The sequence below is a fragment of the Oryctolagus cuniculus genome, chromosome 7 (genome assembly GCF_964237555.1).
Source record: "Oryctolagus cuniculus chromosome 7, mOryCun1.1, whole genome shotgun sequence".
In the NCBI taxonomy this organism is placed as follows: Eukaryota; Metazoa; Chordata; class Mammalia; order Lagomorpha; family Leporidae; genus Oryctolagus; species Oryctolagus cuniculus.
In genome coordinates, this window is record NC_091438.1 from 129,579,520 (window position 1) to 129,596,798 (window position 17,279).

General features: G+C 58.3%; 2 protein-coding genes across 9 annotated transcripts in view; one reads left to right on the forward strand and one right to left on the reverse strand.

Annotated features, from left to right (window-relative positions):
• Positions 1–3,454: 3,454 nt before the first annotated feature.
• HYI (hydroxypyruvate isomerase (putative)) lies at positions 3,455–6,272 on the forward strand. The gene is made up of 8 exons (XM_008265409.4): positions 3,455–4,052; positions 4,129–4,240; positions 5,128–5,242; positions 5,402–5,480; positions 5,562–5,611; positions 5,693–5,762; positions 5,874–6,008; positions 6,121–6,272. Exons 1-8 carry the CDS (start codon positions 3,854–3,856, stop codon positions 6,192–6,194), a joined length of 834 nt encoding a protein of 277 aa, XP_008263631.4. The 5' UTR covers positions 3,455–3,853; the 3' UTR covers positions 6,195–6,272.
• SZT2 (SZT2 subunit of KICSTOR complex) overlaps positions 6,267–17,279 on the reverse strand; it is a 50,189-nt gene continuing 39,176 nt past the window's right edge. For 5 of the 8 annotated variants that reach the window (XM_051856595.2, XM_008265405.4, XM_051856593.2 and 2 more), the window contains 22 exons: positions 17,041–17,208; positions 16,588–16,721; positions 16,012–16,178; positions 15,799–15,896; positions 15,580–15,712; positions 15,284–15,414; positions 15,066–15,166; positions 14,816–14,992; positions 14,362–14,629; positions 14,180–14,259; positions 13,954–14,079; positions 13,657–13,856; positions 12,806–12,896; positions 12,533–12,613; positions 12,378–12,452; positions 9,932–10,145; positions 9,483–9,636; positions 9,255–9,377; positions 8,759–9,164; positions 8,517–8,633; positions 7,197–7,265; positions 6,267–7,046 (listed from right to left, as the gene is read on the reverse strand). In XM_051856595.2, coding sequence (XP_051712555.2) covers positions 6,903–7,046; positions 7,197–7,265; positions 8,517–8,633; positions 8,759–9,164; positions 9,255–9,377; positions 9,483–9,636; positions 9,932–10,145; positions 12,378–12,452; positions 12,533–12,613; positions 12,806–12,896; positions 13,657–13,856; positions 13,954–14,079; positions 14,180–14,259; positions 14,362–14,629; positions 14,816–14,992; positions 15,066–15,166; positions 15,284–15,414; positions 15,580–15,712; positions 15,799–15,896; positions 16,012–16,178; positions 16,588–16,721; positions 17,041–17,208 — 3,257 coding nt within the window. In that variant the 3' untranslated portion in view covers positions 6,267–6,902. Of the gene's footprint in view, positions 7,047–7,196; positions 7,266–8,516; positions 8,634–8,758; positions 9,165–9,254; positions 9,378–9,482; positions 9,637–9,931; positions 10,146–11,666; positions 11,750–12,377; positions 12,453–12,532; positions 12,614–12,805; positions 12,897–13,656; positions 13,857–13,953; positions 14,080–14,179; positions 14,260–14,361; positions 14,630–14,815; positions 14,993–15,065; positions 15,167–15,283; positions 15,415–15,579; positions 15,713–15,798; positions 15,897–16,011; positions 16,179–16,587; positions 16,722–17,040; positions 17,209–17,279 lie in introns of those variants that run through there. The other 3 variants (XR_011390751.1, XM_051856596.2, XM_051856598.2) reach the window with 3 other exon arrangements.

Consider the following 17,279-nt stretch of genomic DNA (forward strand, 5'->3'; position numbering starts at 1 on the left):
GACTATGGGACAAATACGTAAAGTGGTATTTATAAAATACATGCAAGCCATAAAAGAGAGTGGTAAAATTAGGCTGCATGACTGGGAGAAGGGATGACAATGACTTTGGGAGGTGCTGACTTGCCCTTCCCGCACCCTGCAGGGGTCACCATCGTGCCACGTTGTGCTACCACAGACCTTTGCAGCGCCAAAGGTTTCCTTGCCCTTGGCCTTCCACAGATGCAATCACGTGCATTTCTGTGCGATTTACTGCCTTCTCTCACGACTGTGTTTCTGAGGTTTATCCATCGGGATATCTGAGGTTTATCCATCTTCATCTGAAGTTTATCCATCTGATGTCTTCACCATGATGTTTTCAATTTGAGCCAAACCTGACTAAACTCCTCACCCACTGCGCTGAGACAAGAGCAGATGCCGCCTTATCATTTGTGCCACCAGTCTTCCTGGTCACCTCCAGCTACAACACTGTATGACTACAACTCACCCATGTGTCTACTGTTGGACATCTGGGTTGCTGCCAGCTGGGGCTGGCACTGTGGCGTAGCGGGTAAAGCTGCTGCCTCCAGTGCAGGCTTCCTATATGGGCATCGGTTCGAGTCCCAGATGTTCCACTTCCGATCCAGCTCTCTGCTATGGCCTGGAAAAGCTGTAGAAGATGGCCCAAGTCCTTGGGCCCCTGCACCCGCGTGGGAGACCCAGAAGAAGCTTCTGGCCTCAGATCAGCGCAGCTACAGCTGTTGTGACCAACTGAGGAGTGAACCAGTGGATGGAAGCGCTCGCTCTCTCTCTCTCTCTCTCTCTCCCTCCCCTTCTCTCTCTGTGTAACTCTGCCTTTTTTTTTTTTAAAGATTAATTTATTTATTTGAAAGTCAGAGTTACAAAGTGAGAGGAGAGGAAGAGAGAGAGAGGTCTTCCATCTGATGGTTCACTCCTCAATTGGTTGCAACAGCTGGAGCTGTGCCAATCCGAAGCCAGGAGCCAGGAGCTTCTTCTGGGTCTCCCACGTGGGTGCAGGGGCCCAAAGCCTTGGGCTATCTTCTACTGCTTTCCCAGGCAATAGCAGAGAGCTGAAGCAGAAGTGGAGCAGCTAGGTCTCGAACTGGTGCCCATATGGGATGCTGGTGCTTCAGGCCAGGGTGTTAACCTGCTGTGCCACAGCGCCGGCCCCAACTCTGCCTTTCAAATAAATAAATAAATCTTTAAAAAACATTGCTGCTATGAACATCACTGAATCTGTCTCCTGGCACATTTGTGGCCAAGTTTCCTGCAGGAACATTCCTGGGAGAGGAACTAGTGGATGCAGGTACGTGGGCTTTCAGAGATGATGCCAAAGTGTTTTCCAAACTGGCTGTGGTGGTTCACACTCCCACCAGCAGTGAGTGAATAAACATCTCAGTTGTTCCAAATCCTATCCGATATTTGATAGTGCCTGCCTTTTTTATTTTTGCCAATCTTGAAGATATAAAATGCAGTCTCAGTGAGGTTTTGATTTGCACCTCACATGGGTGAGTGTATTCAGTGGCCAGGTGAGACTCTGAACTCTATACTCAAGTCTTCAGCTATACATTGTTGTCACCTTAACATTATGTTTGAGCAAATTCTTCAGTTGAGAGTTAAAGGCAGGGGTCATGGTTGTGGTGCATCCGGTGGAGACCCTGCTTGCAACACCAGCATCCCATATGGGCGCTGGTTTGAGTCCCAGCTCCACTTCTGATCCAGCTCCCCGCTAATGTGCCTGGGAAAGCAGTGGAAGATGGCCCACGTCCTTGGGCCTCTGCTACCCACGGCGGGGATCCAGATGGCATTCCAGGCTGCTGGTTTTGGCCTGGTCTGGCCCCATTTGGGGAGTGAACCAGCAGATGGAAGATCCTGCTCTTTCTCTGTCTCTCTGTTCTTCAATAAAATGCAAATAGATAAATTTTAAAGAAGAACAACAGCAACATTCAAAAGCCAATGCTTTCCACGGATACTGAACGTGTCCATTTATTCTGGTGTATTGTGTGAAGGTGTTGTGAAGGGATTGAGGGGGCAGTGAGCGGTGAGCCCCTCGTCTGTGCACCATCTCCACTGCACAAACGAAAGGGTTTGACCCCTGGAGGCTGAACGTGTCCCTGACACAGAAAGTAGCAGACAGGGCTGCTTTGAAAGGCTTAAATAGAAACTGCTTACTAAGAGATGTATAGGGGAGGGTTAATAAAGGCATTGCTCCTCCTAGCTGTTAGTCGGCACTGGCAATTTTGCATTGTAACTATGCTGAAGTCGGGATGGATTGAAATGTAACAAGGTGAGGTCACATCCTCATTGGACTACACCCAGGAAGCTGGTTCCAGGACAAGCCAAAGTTCCAAGTACGAAGTCAGCTGCACGTGGGCAGGCAATCAGGTGATCAGACGAGCTGGTGGCCGTCTGTTCTTAGGGGTGGAACTGAAGAAATGGCACCTGCCAGCGTTGGGATTAATTATAGGATCAGCCTGGACCCTAGATGCTCCAGTGGGCTTGACTTGGGCTGGAGTTGGGCAGGGGCAGGATAAATTGGGTGCTAGTGCTGGGTGCTGTTACTGTGTGCTTTGACCTTCTCTCTGCCAAAGTTAGCACAGAAAATAAACCAAGATGACTTCAACTCATGGATTGTTGGAGTATAAGCCTACATTTTTGCAAAGCAATTTATAACAGCCATCAAGAGCTGAAAAAGATTCCCCATTTTTTGACCATGGAATGCTACCTGTAAGAATCTGCCTGCTCAGTTGGGTTATTGTAGATTAAAGCAAATTCATTCAAATTATCTTAAGAAAGGCTCTACAGAAACCTAGGAAAATGCAAGCATCCAGCCTCAGGAAGTGCAGGCTGGGGGTGGCTGCGGGCACAGCGGGGGTTCTCAGGCTGTGCCTCTGCTCCCAGGGCTGCCATCTCTCTGCTCTGGCTTTTCTTCACCATCTGACTCTTGCTTCTGAAGCTGCCACGGCCCCAGTCAGGCCCCAGTCACCTTCCGGCAAGATCACCTCTTCACTGGACTCTCAGCATCTCCTGGTTAACTCTTGAGAGCGGAATCTGATTGGCCAATCTTTCCAAACAAGGCAAGCAAGACTCTCCTGGCAGTCTCTGGGTTGGCTGCCCTGGGACCAGATGTCCTCCAGTGGTCCAATGTGCTCAGGCTCAGGGGGCCTGCCCACAGTTGCTTAGTGAGGTGGCCAGCGGCAGGCCCAGGTGTCCACATAAATGTCAAAGGCTGTGGACAGGCAGACACTGTGATGGACATCTCCAGAAGAGGAAACTAAGACAAAGAAGGGGACCAAGAGGTGCATGGACGTGTTCTTCTAGAGCGCGCGCGCGCGCGCGCACGTGTACACACACACACACACACACACACACACAGAGTGCCCGTCTACTGTGATAATTACGAGCTGCCTACAGTGATGGCTTTTTTAAAGAATACTAAAGAACACGGGAACAAGGTCATAAAATAACATTACAAGAAAAAAAAAGGCAACAAAGCTGCACATACAGGATGATCAGAATTTTCTAAGAAAAAAATTGCACATGTACTTTTTAATCCGTATGGGAAAGCTAACGGGTTAGCTGTGCGGTAAGGGACGGTATAAAAGTTCTTTGTTTGGTGGCACAGATCTCATTTTTATAATGGGGACATTATACACGTTCAGCCACGGCAACTGGTCCCTGGGGCGCCCGGCTGTCTGTCTCCCCACGGGCCCCGCCCCTCTCGCTCGCCGCGCCCCTCCCTGCCCCCACCCCAGCGCCTTTCTGGCGGCGCCAGGCTTCGGCTACCTCCGTGCGCGGCCCGCCGGCTTCCGCCTTCCGGTCGGCGCGCGGACTCTGGCCGGCCCATGCTCGCACCATGGCTCCGCTGCGCTTCTCCGCTAACCTGTCCTGGCTGTTCCCCGAGCTGCCCGGCCTTCCTGCGCGGCTCCAGGCCGCCGCCCGCTCCGGCTTCGAGGCGGCCGAGGTGGCCTGGCCGTACGCAGAGGACCCCGAGGCGCTGGCGCGCGCGGCCAAGGATGCCGGGCTGCGGCTGGTTCTGATCAACACGCCCCCGGGTGCGCTGCGGGGCCCGGCAGGGCGCGCGGGCCGCGCGGGTGCCCGAGCTAGCACCGAGCCGCTTTCTCTCCGCAGGAGACCAAGAGAAGGGGGAGATGGGGCTGGGGGCCGTTCCCGGAAGACAGGTGGCCTTCCGAGAGGGGCTGGAGCAGGCCGTGCTGTACGCCAAGGCCCTGGGCTGTCCTAGGTACCCTGCCCCCGCCCCTCCCCCTTGGTGACCTGACCCTGCCTCGGGTCGAGGTCGGGAGCTGGAGGGGCGGGGTGGGGCTTGACAGCGCCCACGTCAGAGCGCCCCGGCCCTCACCCCCTCCAGACGCGGTCCTTCTGTATTTTATCTGTCGTGTGCTGTCCCGTTCACCACTTTTGTGTCATCCTATGCCGGGGTGCGGCTCAGTCAGTCCGGGGAGATAGCAACATGTCCAGGGCCCACAGGAAGCTGTGGGAGCAAGGCAGGCACCTGAGCTTGTCTGGGACCAGAGAAAGCTGCTCGGGGAAAGAGGGCCCTTGGCCTGAGTGGCAGGTCAGAGAGGCAAGAGGAAGCAGTGAGGCTGGGGAAGCCGTGAGGCTGGGGATTGGTCTGGGGTTGGGAGAGCCTGGAGCTTCTGCTGCCAGATGCCTGTGGCTGAAAAAGACAGGTGGCGATGGGGAGAGAGGTAGAAGGCGTAAAGGGGCTGGGCCCACCAATGTCACCTCCTACAGAGGTCACACAGGCTGAGCAGAGGTATCCTGGTGACACAGGGGCACTACTGGGGCATGAGGGGAAGGAGAGGAAGCAGGCAAGCAGCCAAGAAGGGCGAGGTCAGGATGGCTTTTAAAGATGAGACCCAAGCCTGCTTGGGAGGACCTGGGGATGGGAGGTTGAAAGCAGAGGGGGTGAGAAAGGATAGACTTCCAGGGGTTGCCGGGAAGATGTCTGGGAAAGGCCTGGGCCTCAGGCCGACACAGGAGTGTCTCGGGGCTCTGGGCCGGACTGCATGCTCACGGAGATGGGTGAGCCAGCATACCCAGAGCTGTCCTGGCAGCGCTGTGTGGGGAGCCGAGGGAGGGAAGGCTTCTGGTCCCATCTGCCCCCAGGGTTCACCTGATGGCTGGCCGAGTACCGCAGGGGGCTGATCGGGCAGCAGTCCGGGAGGAGATGGAGACGGTGTTTCTGGAGAACCTGAGGCATGCGGCTGGGGTTCTGGCCCAGGTGAGACGAGTGGAGACACATGTAGACATACTGCGTGTGTACTGGAGCGGGTGTACAGTGGGGAGAGCACACGAGGCAAAGGCAGGCGCTGGCCAGCGAGAGGCTGGCAGGGGCAGCCTTGGGGAGCAGCTGTGCTCACGGCATCTGACACGGTGCCAGGAGAACCTCGTGGGACTGCTGGAGCCCATCAACACCCGCGTCACGGACCCCCGATACTTCCTGGACACGCCCCAGCAGGGTAGGACCCCTGGCCCGCTCTGTCCCTTTTAGTCCCTGTGCTCTCTGAGTCTCATAGCCCCGGGCTCGGCTTCTCCCCCAGCGGCAGCCATCTTGCAGAAAGTCGGAAGACCCAATCTGCAGCTCCAAATGGTGAGTGGATGACGGGGAGTGCTGAGGGCCCACGTCCCCAGATGCGGAAGAGCAGGGCCTGACCAGTGCTCCGGTCTCCAGGACGTGTTCCACTGGCAGATCATGGACGGGAACCTGACGGGAAACATCCGCGAGTTCCTGCCCATTGTGGGTGAGGGTCCGCTTCCCAGTGCGAAGTCCTGTGCCCACCTTTCAGCTTCCCCTTCTGTCCCTCAGGCCTTGGTGGGAGCCTGGCCCCACATCTGCCCACATCTGTCCCCAGGCCATGTGCAGGTGGCCCAGGTCCCAGGTCGAGGGGAGCCCAGCAGCCCCGGAGAGCTGAACTTCCCCTACCTATTCCAGCTGCTGGAAGACCAAGGCTACCAAGGCTTTGTGGGCTGCGAGTATCGGCCCCAAGGTGAGGGGCAGAGAGGGGATCTGGGCATGCTCAGAGCCCTGGCGGGACAGGCAGTGCATGGGCCAGTTTCCCTCTCCCTGGGTAGAAATGCCACTCCCACTCCCTCCCGCAGGAGACACCGTGGAGGGTCTGAGTTGGCTCCGTTCCTACTGGGACAGGCGGGGCCGCCCACAGGCTGACCAGTGAGGCCCTGACACCACCCAGATGCCTCTCAGGGCCAGGGACTGAGAATCCCAAGTCTGAATTAAAGACGCCTGCTGACCATTTTCATGTGTCTGTTATGGGTCTGGGGGGAGGACACATAGTGTCTAACACTTCCGTTTCTCTTGTGTCCCCGTCCACTGAGGGGACGTGAGACAGCTCACACTGACTCCTCCAGTCGGTGCCAGGGCTCTGAGCGGCTGGGAGAGTGCTGGAGCCCATGTCCTTTACAGATGAGAAACCACGGGTCCAAGAGCAGAGGGGCTCGGTGGTGGTCCTGGGTGCTTCAAAGGCAGAGCTGGGGTTGGAACCAAGAAGGCTAAATGTCCAGGTCGAGAAGTGACGCCCAAGGTGGGCAGGTGGCCCACAGTGGTCAAGACTGGGCAGCAGGATTTAGGAAGGGGAGCTCTGCTGAGTGCTCACCACCTCCTGTGAAGAACCAACTCCCGGACGCCACCAGGGAGCAGGAAGGAGGAGTCCTCTTCTGGAAGGGCCCAGCGGTGATGGGCACCTCAGGCAGCTGGCCTGACCCTCTGGAGTCTGCGGCTGGGCAGCGGCTGTGCACGTTTAGGGCAGGCAGCCCTGAGCCTTCAGGGACACTCAGCTTCTCCTGCCATGGGCCAGAAGACCTGGTCAGTCCTGCCTCGGGGGCATTGCCCAGTTGTAGGATTCCAGTGGTGACTCAGCGCTGCCTCACAGGAGGCGGGTCCACAGGGTGAAACAGGCTGTGTTGATGACGGACTCCAGGTGGTGGTAGGTGGAGACCAGCTGGGCAGGGGGGCTCTCGCTGTCCTGGGACTGGACGGGGAAGGGCTCTCGGAAGACCACTGTCAGAGACTGTGGGAAACAGCGGGTGTGCTGGTCAGAGGAGGCTGTGGGTGGGGACAGGGAGCAGGGCTGGGGAAGAGTGGGTACCCCAACCTCAGCAAGCTCCCAGGTGGAGCACTTAGGGTACGGCCTCCCACTGGCTGAACCCCCTCTTCTCACCGTCTTTCCCAGGTGCGAGTCCAGAAACACTAGCACAAAACAGTCAGTGAACTTCTGGTTCAGCACAACCTGCAGTGAAGCACACAGGGGGCTGGGGTGAGGCCGCCCCACGGCAGGGGCAGGGGCAGGGGCCACAGCCTCCTGTGGGGCACCTGTGGAGACCTGCCCTCACCTGCACGCCTGTCACTCAGGCTCATGTTGCCAACGTGGACCTCTACCTGCACCCTCCCTGGCTTGCCAGCCTGTCTGCATCTCCTCAGGACGAGAGCAGCACTCGGGCCAGAGATGCTGTGCAAAGCCTGGCACACTGTAGCCAACCAAGGAAGGAGGGCTTGCCACCCTGGGCACAACCCAACCTTGTCACCTGCCTGCTCCTGGCTCTCAGCACTCTGGCCTCCTGTGGGCCAGTCCCCCTCCGTCCACCTGCTCCCTAATGCACAGCTACGTGATCGGTCCCGTGGCGACTTCTCTTCCCCAGCGCCACCCCCCCCCACCCCCCCACCAGTTCATGCTCCGCTCCCGGCTGGTTCTCTCCCCTGAGCTTCATCTCTTCTAGACGGTGAGGAGCCTCGTGGGCTCTCAACCTGACCCTGCTGTACTTGGCGCCGTTGCCCCCGACCCACTGCTGCTCAGTGTTCTCGCCACCCAAGGAGCACCCCCACCTGCCCCTGCCACCTGCACTGCTGAGCCTCACCTGACTGGCTGCAGCTTCACTACAGGGCTCTTTGTATATCTGGAAGTGAACGGGCCCATGTTGCAGGACCCCTCGCAGGCCCCGACTGCTTCCGCATTGGAAGGCTTCTCCACCTGCTCTCCTGGCCCCAGCGCTCGCTGGGTGCACCTCCCCACATGCCTGTCCACCACCGTCACTCCTGTCTAGAACGTGGGACACATCCCCAGCGATGCTGCCAAGATGCAGATCCTGAGTCTGTACGTGGAGTGGGACCCGAGAGGGACGCTGATGCTGCTGGTCTGTGGACCACACACTCTGAATATCGGCTTTAAGGCCCAACACATGCTTTCCGGTCCTCCACTTCTGAGCCCAGGTGCTAGGTTCTGTGTGCTCCGAGGGCTGTCAGTCCTGAGCTTGGCCCCGGAATCTGACGCCAGGGTTCAGGCTGTTGGTGAGCCTTTGTGGACAGAGTTCTTGGGTAATTCCCAACAAATCACCTACTGCAGCTCGATGCTCAGTGCTCCGAGGGTTTTATCCTGTTCCATGTAGGCCTCCCTGTGGTCAGCCTGGGGCTCCTTGAGGGGACACCTGTCACCTCACTTGAGGATTCCTGTTTCCCCCTTTCAGAGGTGCTCAGGGGGACTTACCAGGTACTGAGTTCCCAAGTCTGGACTCTGGAAATGGCGACAGCTCTGAGGGAAGCGGCTTAAGAGAACCTTGATCAGGCTCTGGTACCAGGAGACCGTCATGGACAGGAAGCAGTCCTGGGAGAGGGTGCACAGGCCTGAATGCTGTCGCAGTCCCCATGGAGACTCCTGTGCCCTCCATGCTGGCTGCTTGTGGAATGCTGGCACCCACCCCAGCCCTGTGTGGAGGCCCCAGGTCTTACCAGCTGGGGGTCAATGTCACCAATGGACTTGGCATGGACTGCTTCCAGGAGCTCCTCCAGCTCTGCCAGGGCAAGGCGACCTCCCAGCCGCAGCCGATCAGGCCCCGGAGGCTCCAGCAAAAAGAGGCGCTTCCAGAGGGTGTCCCGACGGCAGTGGCCTCCAGCCAGCCGGACCAGCTGTGACAGCCGTGCTCGTGCCATACCCACCTCTGCGGCCAGTGGTGGGAACAAAGGGGCTGCTCCAGAGGCTAGAGTAAGCCCTGAGGCCTCCCCGGGGCTGCCAGCTGAGCTCCCTGGAGCCTCAGGCTCGGGGGGCAGCCTGGGGGGCTTCCGAAACCGGCGCATGTCAGCAGTGAGTCTTGGGAAGAGCTCTCGTTGGCTGGTGAGCACCACGAAGAACTGCAGCCTGGGTGGGGAGAGGGGCGAGAGCAGTGATCAGGGCAAGAGCTGGGGGCAGGTGGGGCAGTGGGGGTATCGCAGGCGGGGATCTGCTGACCGCAGGACATGCCGCTCGGCCTCTCCTTGCTCCTCAAAGGGTGCGGCACAGTGACAGACGAGCAGAGACACGTCGAAGTCGTCCTGGTGGCGAAGTCCCTCGGAGTCCAGGTAGGAGCCAGAGCTACACGGTGGGCGGGATGTCAACCTCAGCCCTGTTCTGCCCCAGAAGACGTGCGTCTCCCTCCCTACTGCAAGCACCGCCCAGCCTCAGCCCCGGCAGCCTCACCTGTGCCATGCCGACACCAGGGCATATTCGTTATGCTCTGGGCCCCCTGGCCGGGCCATGCGCAGTGGCTTCATGTGGTAAGAGCTGGCGTGGTCAGCCACGTAGTTGTATAGCTGGTGGGCGGCGATCAGTGGTGTGGGCAGCTCCAGTGTTCCTGAGGGGAAGTTACAGGAGACAGCAGACACTGAGCCTGGGATGGGAGTAGCCAATGCCTTGTTTTCCTGGGGACACTGAGGTGGGATGAAAGTGGCTCAGAATAGAGGCAGGGTCCACATACTACAAAGTCCAAACTGTGACATGAAACTGACAGTGAAGAACCTCAGACGCAGGACAGAGCATGGCAACATGGTATGAATGCGACGAGGTGACTAACAGTAGGGGACCACTCCCCCTGGCGGGGGGAGACACCTGGTGGCCTATTCCTCTTCTGGCCTGCCCTTGGCACGAACCTTGGTAAATGTGATTGCGGCCAAAGTGGGGTCCATCAGGGTGGTGGGCCAGGAAGTGCCGCAGGAAGGTGGTGAGGTGGTAGCCGTGTCGCAGCACCAGGTGGGCGCCCAGCACGTGCTGGTGCACGAGGCGCAGGTGGAAGTCGTAGCTGAACGAGTGGACATGCATCAGGTCCCTCACCTTGTCGCACTCCTCTGTGAACAGCATGGACAGCTGGGGAGGTGGCAGCAGGGGACGATGTGAGGGTGTGTGGCACAGGTGGCCCCGCACACACTTCCCTCCTCCCAGGGGAGCCTCATGCCCCTTGCTGCTCCCCAGCAGAGTTCTCTGTGCCAGCACAATGGGTGGGGGATGCTCCCCTCCTCACATCTGCATCTTTCCCACTGTGCTCTAACTGTTCTGAGACTGGGCCTTCGGCTGGGTCTCGGGTTCCACTAGAGTGTGGCACGGACCCACTGACGCAGCAGGTATTTGCTGCGTATCTGCCGTGTCCCTACCAGCTATTGTTGTAGATGCCGGGGGTCCCTTGGGGAACAGAAACAAGCCCCTCCCCTCCAGGAGCACAGTCTAGTTGTGGGCGATGAGACGCATCAGACGAAGTGAGTCAGTTGCACAGAGGATGCCTCAGAAAATGGTGCTGGGGAAGATCAGGCGGTGGTCTGGAGGGCAGGGGGCGCACAGTTGCTGCAAAGCTCTTCCTGCTCCTTCCCTCCTCGCCAGCCTCATCTTCCCATCGTTCTGAAAGCTTCATCTGAACATGCCTGCCAGCGCTGGGCCGGGCATGGGGCAGGAGCTTCTGATGGAGATCACCTTTACTCAAAGTGTGTTAACAGGGGCCGGCGCTGTGACGTAGTAGGTTAAGCCTCCACCTGCAGCGCCAGCATCCCATATGGGTGCTAGTTCGAGTCCCAGCTGCTCCACTTTCAATCCAGCTCCCTGCTGACGTGCCTAGGAAAGCAGTGGAGGATGGCCCAAGTGCTTCAGCCCCTGCACCCACGTGGGAGACCTGGGGGAACCTCCTGGTTTCAGAGCAGCTCAGCTCCATCTATTGTGGCCATTTTGGGAGTGAACCAACAGATGGAAGACCTTTCTCTCTGTCTCTCCCTCTCTCTGTCTGTAACTCTGCCTCTCAAATAAATAAATAAATCTTAAAAAAAAAAAAAAGTGTGTTAACAGCTGGGTGAGGGCTGCTGGAGTGGCAGACTGCATGGCCCGCTGCTGGGGGCATCAGGCTTAGGTGTTAACAGGGAAGGCGAGAGGTTCTGTCTTGATGTCCTCCTGCACCCTGGAGAAAATGTGAAGGTCTTCATAAAGTTAGAGGGGATGTGCTAAACGGGAATCAGTCAGGATGAGTCCCCAAAACCGTCATGGACTAGCTGTGTGTCTTGGCCCCACTCACGTAGCCTCTGTGAACTGAGTGTCCTTATTTGTGCAGTGGGACTGAAATGCTCCTCTTTGCTGAGTCCACGCTCACACACCAGTCACTTGAAACAGCAGTAATAATGAGGCCATCTAGAAACCCGAGTGTGCTTAGCGGTCAAGTGGGTGCTGGGTCAGCCGGAGATCGGGGCAGGGAAACCAGAAGGAAGCTGAGGAGCATAATGGGGTGGGGTCTTCCCTCTAATGCTACAGGCAGGTGTGAGAGGACCTGCTCACCCGTGCTCCCTTTTGAGCACGCTGGCCCAGGTCAATTCCTACATACAACGTCACCATGCTTTTATGGGGTCCTCTTACCCTGGGGTTTCTTGTGACCAGGTATCCATACTCAAGTCAAAGGCATCTATGGGCTGGAGAGGAACTGTCCAGACCTGAGGGCTCTAGACAATGGAGAGGTGTCTGTCTTGTCTGTACTGGATCCAAACAGATCCTGATCTCTCAGAAACGAGGAGAAGGCACAGGCCCTCGTGTGCTGCTCCTGGCAACATGTAGGAGCTGCACTAACACAAGTATAGCAAGAGCTTCAGGGCCCTGACTCATTCTGGCCCTGGCCCTCCTGGGGTACAGAGGCCCCACCCTGGGCAGAACTGGGGTATGCTGTGTGGGAGAGAGCCCTAGTCCTTACTCTAGGTGTCAGTGACTGTGCTGACAACACCAGGACGCCTCAACTCCCGACTGGGCCGGGGGCATCCACCTAAACACGGGCTATCCCTTGTGCTCCAGTGTCCCCGCTGTCCAGCTGTCTGTTACGGATGACCACAGTGCCAGCAGGACCAAGCCAGACCAGCCACTAAGCTGGACAACCTTTTGCCTCGGTGCAACAGTTGGATGGACTTGGACTCCAGGGTCAGATGGCCAGTGGGTCTAGTCATGGTACCAGAATGACAACTGGCCTAGTCAGGACATGGCACCAGATCAGTCACTGGGCCGGCCTACTCACAGCACACTGGGGCCGTACTGACCGTGCCTGAGCCTGGGTCGCCCCATATTCCTGTTCTTGCCACATACCTGAGAGTTGACAGCCTGCCCCATTGGGATCCGGGAACATTCCAAGGCAAACTGTTTGACACAGAAGTAACAGCCCTGGAGGGAGGAAGAAGATGAGGTCAGGAGGGCAAGATACAGGGAGGCCTGGCGCTGCCCCCCAGTGCTCCCCAGCTCACCTGGAAAGTCAGCTCCATGAGGATGATGCCCCCGGGCAGTGCCCGCTGCAGGTGGTAGGTGGTGACGGAAGATCCAGAACTCTGAAGACAGGAGAAAGAGGGCAAGGGCTGGGGACTCGCCAGCCTCGAACCAGCAGGGTGGAAGGCTCCTGGGTCCTTGACTTTAACAGTGCAGTGACCTCAGTACATCATGCAGGGCCACCGGGAAATGTTTCAGGACCAGTGGCACTGGAGTCTGGGTGCTGTTGGCTTTGTTACATGACAGTGAGTTACCTTGGGGCTCCCCTCAGTCTTGGTTTTCGGGCAGGAGAAGGAGCCTCGGCCCTCTGTTCCAAGGACAGCCATGGCCCGCAGCCGGCTGGTACTGCAGAAGGGGAAGGGGGAAACGAGGATGAGTAGGCTGGAGGTGAAGCCTTGCAGCTGTCAGCCCGAGTCCACTTTACATGGAATCATTTTGCAGGACAGGAAATAGGCCCGTGGAGGGGAGCAGCTTGGCCAGGTCCATGGTGAGTAGGGGCACGGCAGGGCCCAGAGTGCAGGCACAGAGAGCAGGGCAGGGCTCCTGCAGCTACTGCTGCCAGGCGAGGCGAGGACAGTGCCCCTCAGGAAGGCTCCCCGACTCGTGAGGGCGAGGCAAAGGCAGGAGGCCTTGAGGCATGTCTGAGATTCCATTAGAAAGATCCAAGTGTGTGAAGGTGCTTTGCTCTCATGACTGGGGAAGGCTGGCTGGTCCTCACAGACGAGCAGCAGGGAAGGCGCCACCAGCCCAGCAAGGATCAACCTGGAAGGCTGAGGAGGACCCACCTGTTCCCCGGGGAGCTACAGAACTGCTGGGGTCAAAGCCTCTGGCAGAAGAAACAGCCCATTAAACTCTCAAGGGAATCAAACGAGACTGGAAGTAGTAATGGGTGATCACTAAAGACTGGTAAGGAAGGCAGGCCTGACTTGAATTTTTGTTCCAGAGACTTTTAAAACACAGTTGTCGTATTTTAAAAAGGAATTCAGGCTGGCGAGAAGGACATCACTGACTGGACAGAGACCACACTGAGGACTGAGAGAGGCTCCTAAAGCAGGGGACTGGTGGCGAGGGGCAGCTCCTCCCCAGGGCACGGGAGGGGGCTCACCTGCGGGCAGGCGATGGGGGCCGCAGCGGCACCAGCGCGAAGCCCGTGCTCTGCAGGTACTGCACGTACTGCTGCAGGAAGGCCAGGCTCAGCTCCTTCAGCCAAGGCTCCTCCCGGGCTCCCGGTGGAGGCGCATCCAAGCACTCGCAGCTGCTGGGGGCCTCCCGGCTCCCAGACCCCAACTCGGGCCGATGGCGTCGCTGTGGGAGATTAAAGGGGGTTTGACCCGCTGTTGACCACCCTGCCGGGGGTGAAGGAACGATGACCTCACAGGAGAAAGCTGAGCTTGACTCTCACCTGCCCCTCAAGGGGCCCCGAGGTCTCCGGGGGCCCATGCAGCCAGGCAGCCGGGTCAAAGAGCAGGGCTGTCGCACAGTAGTGCACCAGGCGGGATGACTGCTTCAGGGTCTCCAGCTCCCCGGCCTGGGGAGATGGGGCAGTGAGCACTGTAGCAGTGGCCAGGGAAGGGTCACAGGAGGCCCGTGGAGGATGCAGACTGGGGTCATGTCTTGGTGTCACTCACACTGATGGGCATGCTGGCGGGGGCAGAGCGCTGCTGCCATGTTACAAACAGGTTCTCCATCTTCATCTGGCGCTCCAGCTCTGCGGGTTGGGGGCATTAGTGGTAGCCTCAGGAGCTGGCACCTCTTTCCCACTCTGAGGCCACAGACCTCCCGTGCCCAGTGCTGGGCCCAGGGCCCTCACCTCTGCGCTCTATCATCTTGATCTCCAGGAACTGCTGCCCATGGTAGGTGATAGGATCGGGAGGTCTGGGCACAGGACCGAGTGCGGAGCTGGGACGAGCAGCTGTGATATCCCTCAGGGCTTCGTCGAAGGGGAATGTGTCCAGGGGAAGGGGACCCCCACCACGAGAGGACCCGCTCAGCCGGCCCTGCCCCCGGCTCAGCGGGGGGCTCGCGCTGCGGATGAGGGCCTCCACCTCCATGGCCGGCAGCAGGAATGGGTTCGGCTCCTGAGGGATGGAGCATCCCAGCAGCTCACAGCCTTGACCTCAACCCTCTCCCCTGCTGTGGCTTCTTCTCTCACTCTCCCTCCCCACCACCTCTGCCCTCAGTCTGTCCCTTCTCCAGCTTCTGAGCTGGTGCCTCTTTGGCCCCTCAGCAGGCGCATCTAGAGGAGGGAGCTAGAAGGTGGGCACCTTTTCATCGCGCACTGGGAAGTCCAATTGGCCATAATGATGGAAGAGCCCGAGCTTCTGGCTGAGCAGGCAGAAGATGAGATGGGCCCGTGCATTCTGCCACTGCACGAGGCGAACCAGTGCTCGGCCCAAGGCCGCCCCTAGGTCTGGAGCCCAATTGTAGGTCAGCAGCTGCAGCTGGAGGTCAGAGGTCAGGGTTAGTGTGACCACAGAACCCCTCCTACCACCCAGTCCCTATCCCCACATTTACCTTCTTGTCCATGACCTCCAGCAGCAAGAGCCTCTGCCGAGGAGCACTCCTCCCGGAGCTCCCGTCACCTCCTGGCTCAAAACGCTGCACGGCTTTGGCAGCTACAGGGTGGGGAGGGGCACTGTGAGGATCTAGGGGCAGAGCTCCTCGGTCCTATGCCCCTGCAGGGTCAGAGGCCACCAGTCACTCTGACCCCCTTCTCCAGACCATGTCCTCACCCTGCTGGGTGGGCCGCCTCCACTGTGCAAAGTTCCTTCCCAGAAGCAGCAGGTGCCTCTCAGCTGCTGGACGGGGGGCTGGGCCCAGCTGCCCAGGGGAACGAGGACTGAAGACCTCTGGCTCAGAACCCCTGTTGGAGGGAGGGGTGGAAAGAAAAGAGACCACATGCAGCCCCGTGCCCTGGGCCTGGCTTATACCTCTCCTAGCTCAGCCTCCATGGGTTAGGCCTCCTGTGGGCTCAGCTTTTAGGAAGTGTGGAAAAGTTCCCTTTAATCCCAGGAGATCTCAAACTCACAACTGCTGCTCAAAGACACGGACACTGGTGTCTCCAGCCATTGAGGTCACCAGGGTGGTGAATTCAGACAGGATGGATGGGAGGAGGAAGCGGGATACCATGTGGGTGGAGCTTCTGGACACGGAGGTGCAACCTGCAGGGCAGAGAAGTCACTGTGGGGCTGCAGGATGGAGCCCAGGCCAGGGAGTCCAGGGATGGGAGAGGGGGCTGGGGTCTCACCGATATGAACCATAAACTCCATCCAGCGCTGAGTGACACGCGCAAACACAGGGTGCAGCGTCCCCACCTCACCTTCTTCCAGCTGTGTTGTCCGGCGTCTAATGATAGAGCAGGGGTTAAGAACCTCACAGACATCCATACGAACCAAATGCTTGTCTGCGACTGCATACCCATACCCTCCGGTGACCCAGCAACACCGCCACCACCACACACCTCTGTCTCTGAGCTCCAGAATCTGGGCCTGGTGCCCGCTCAGTTCCACCAGGCGTCCGAACACTCTCAGTCTTATGACGCCTCCGACCACGATTGTCTTCCGGCCGATCCAGGATAATGTCATCAGTTGTTTTGGGGGAACCCAAGTCCCCACCTTCTGTTTTACTCTGGGGGCAATGCAGTGAATGAGGAAGGGCTATCGGGAAGAGGAAAGGGGAGGACAGTGGTGTCACGCAACAGTAATGAGCCTGGAGGATGTGGAGGCCTGGGATCAGGCCCTGGCTTTCCAGAGGCCAACTGGGCAGCCGTGGACAGGACTTAACTTTCCTGAACCTCGTCTTCCTCCACAGCAGAAGCTGCACTTATCTTGCAGCCAAAGAGAAAAATGGCAGAAGTGAAGGCACTCAGTGAGCTGAGAACTTGCCAGGTCCTGCCAACTCCACCCAAAGGACAGGGAAGGCTTATAGAAAAGATCTGAGGCCAGGCCAACAGAAGAGGCCTGGAGGGCAGGCAGGGCAGGAGGAGCTGGGAGACGGGCAAGAGGGCAGACACTGACTTCACCCCTCCTCTCATTACCAGCATATCCCAGAAGCTGCGCCGGCCTGTTTTGCTGGGTGGAGTCACAGGCTCCCCAGGGACAGCGGCAGGGGGAAAGGTGCTAGTGCGGCCTACAGCACTCTTGGTTTCCGACGATCCGCTCCTGAGACTTCCTGTGGACGCCAGACATCACGGACTCCCTCACTGATCATTCTGGATAACTCAGCCCCAAGACTGGCATGAGAGCCACTTGCCACCTACTGTGCTGTCAGTGACAATGGTACATGCAACTGAGCGATATATACCTGTCCCTGGGGGGTGACCAATGAGCTACATTTCTGCGTGTGTATCACCCTGATACACACACGGTATTGGGCAACTGTGCATATGCTTTTTTGATGGGGCCTCTGTGAGGCTTTCCCCAAACCCCTTTTGCTCCCTCCCCCGCCACCTCTCCCGCCTGGATCTGGGATGCGCTCTGGATCTGCAAACCTGGGGGTGTGTCCTCGATGCACAGCGAGGCTGGAAGCAGCCGCAGCTCCATGACGGTATCAGCCAGGGCCTGGCGCGCTGCTCCTCGGAGCTTCTCCTCCAGCTGCACGATGCTAATGTTCCCCTTTTCCCACACATCCAATCGAAGCCTCGGGGCCCCACTCTGAGCTGCAGGAAAGAATGGGGGTCACCTGAGGGTGCTCTAGAGTCCCCGTACTCACCACCCTTCCTCTCCACAG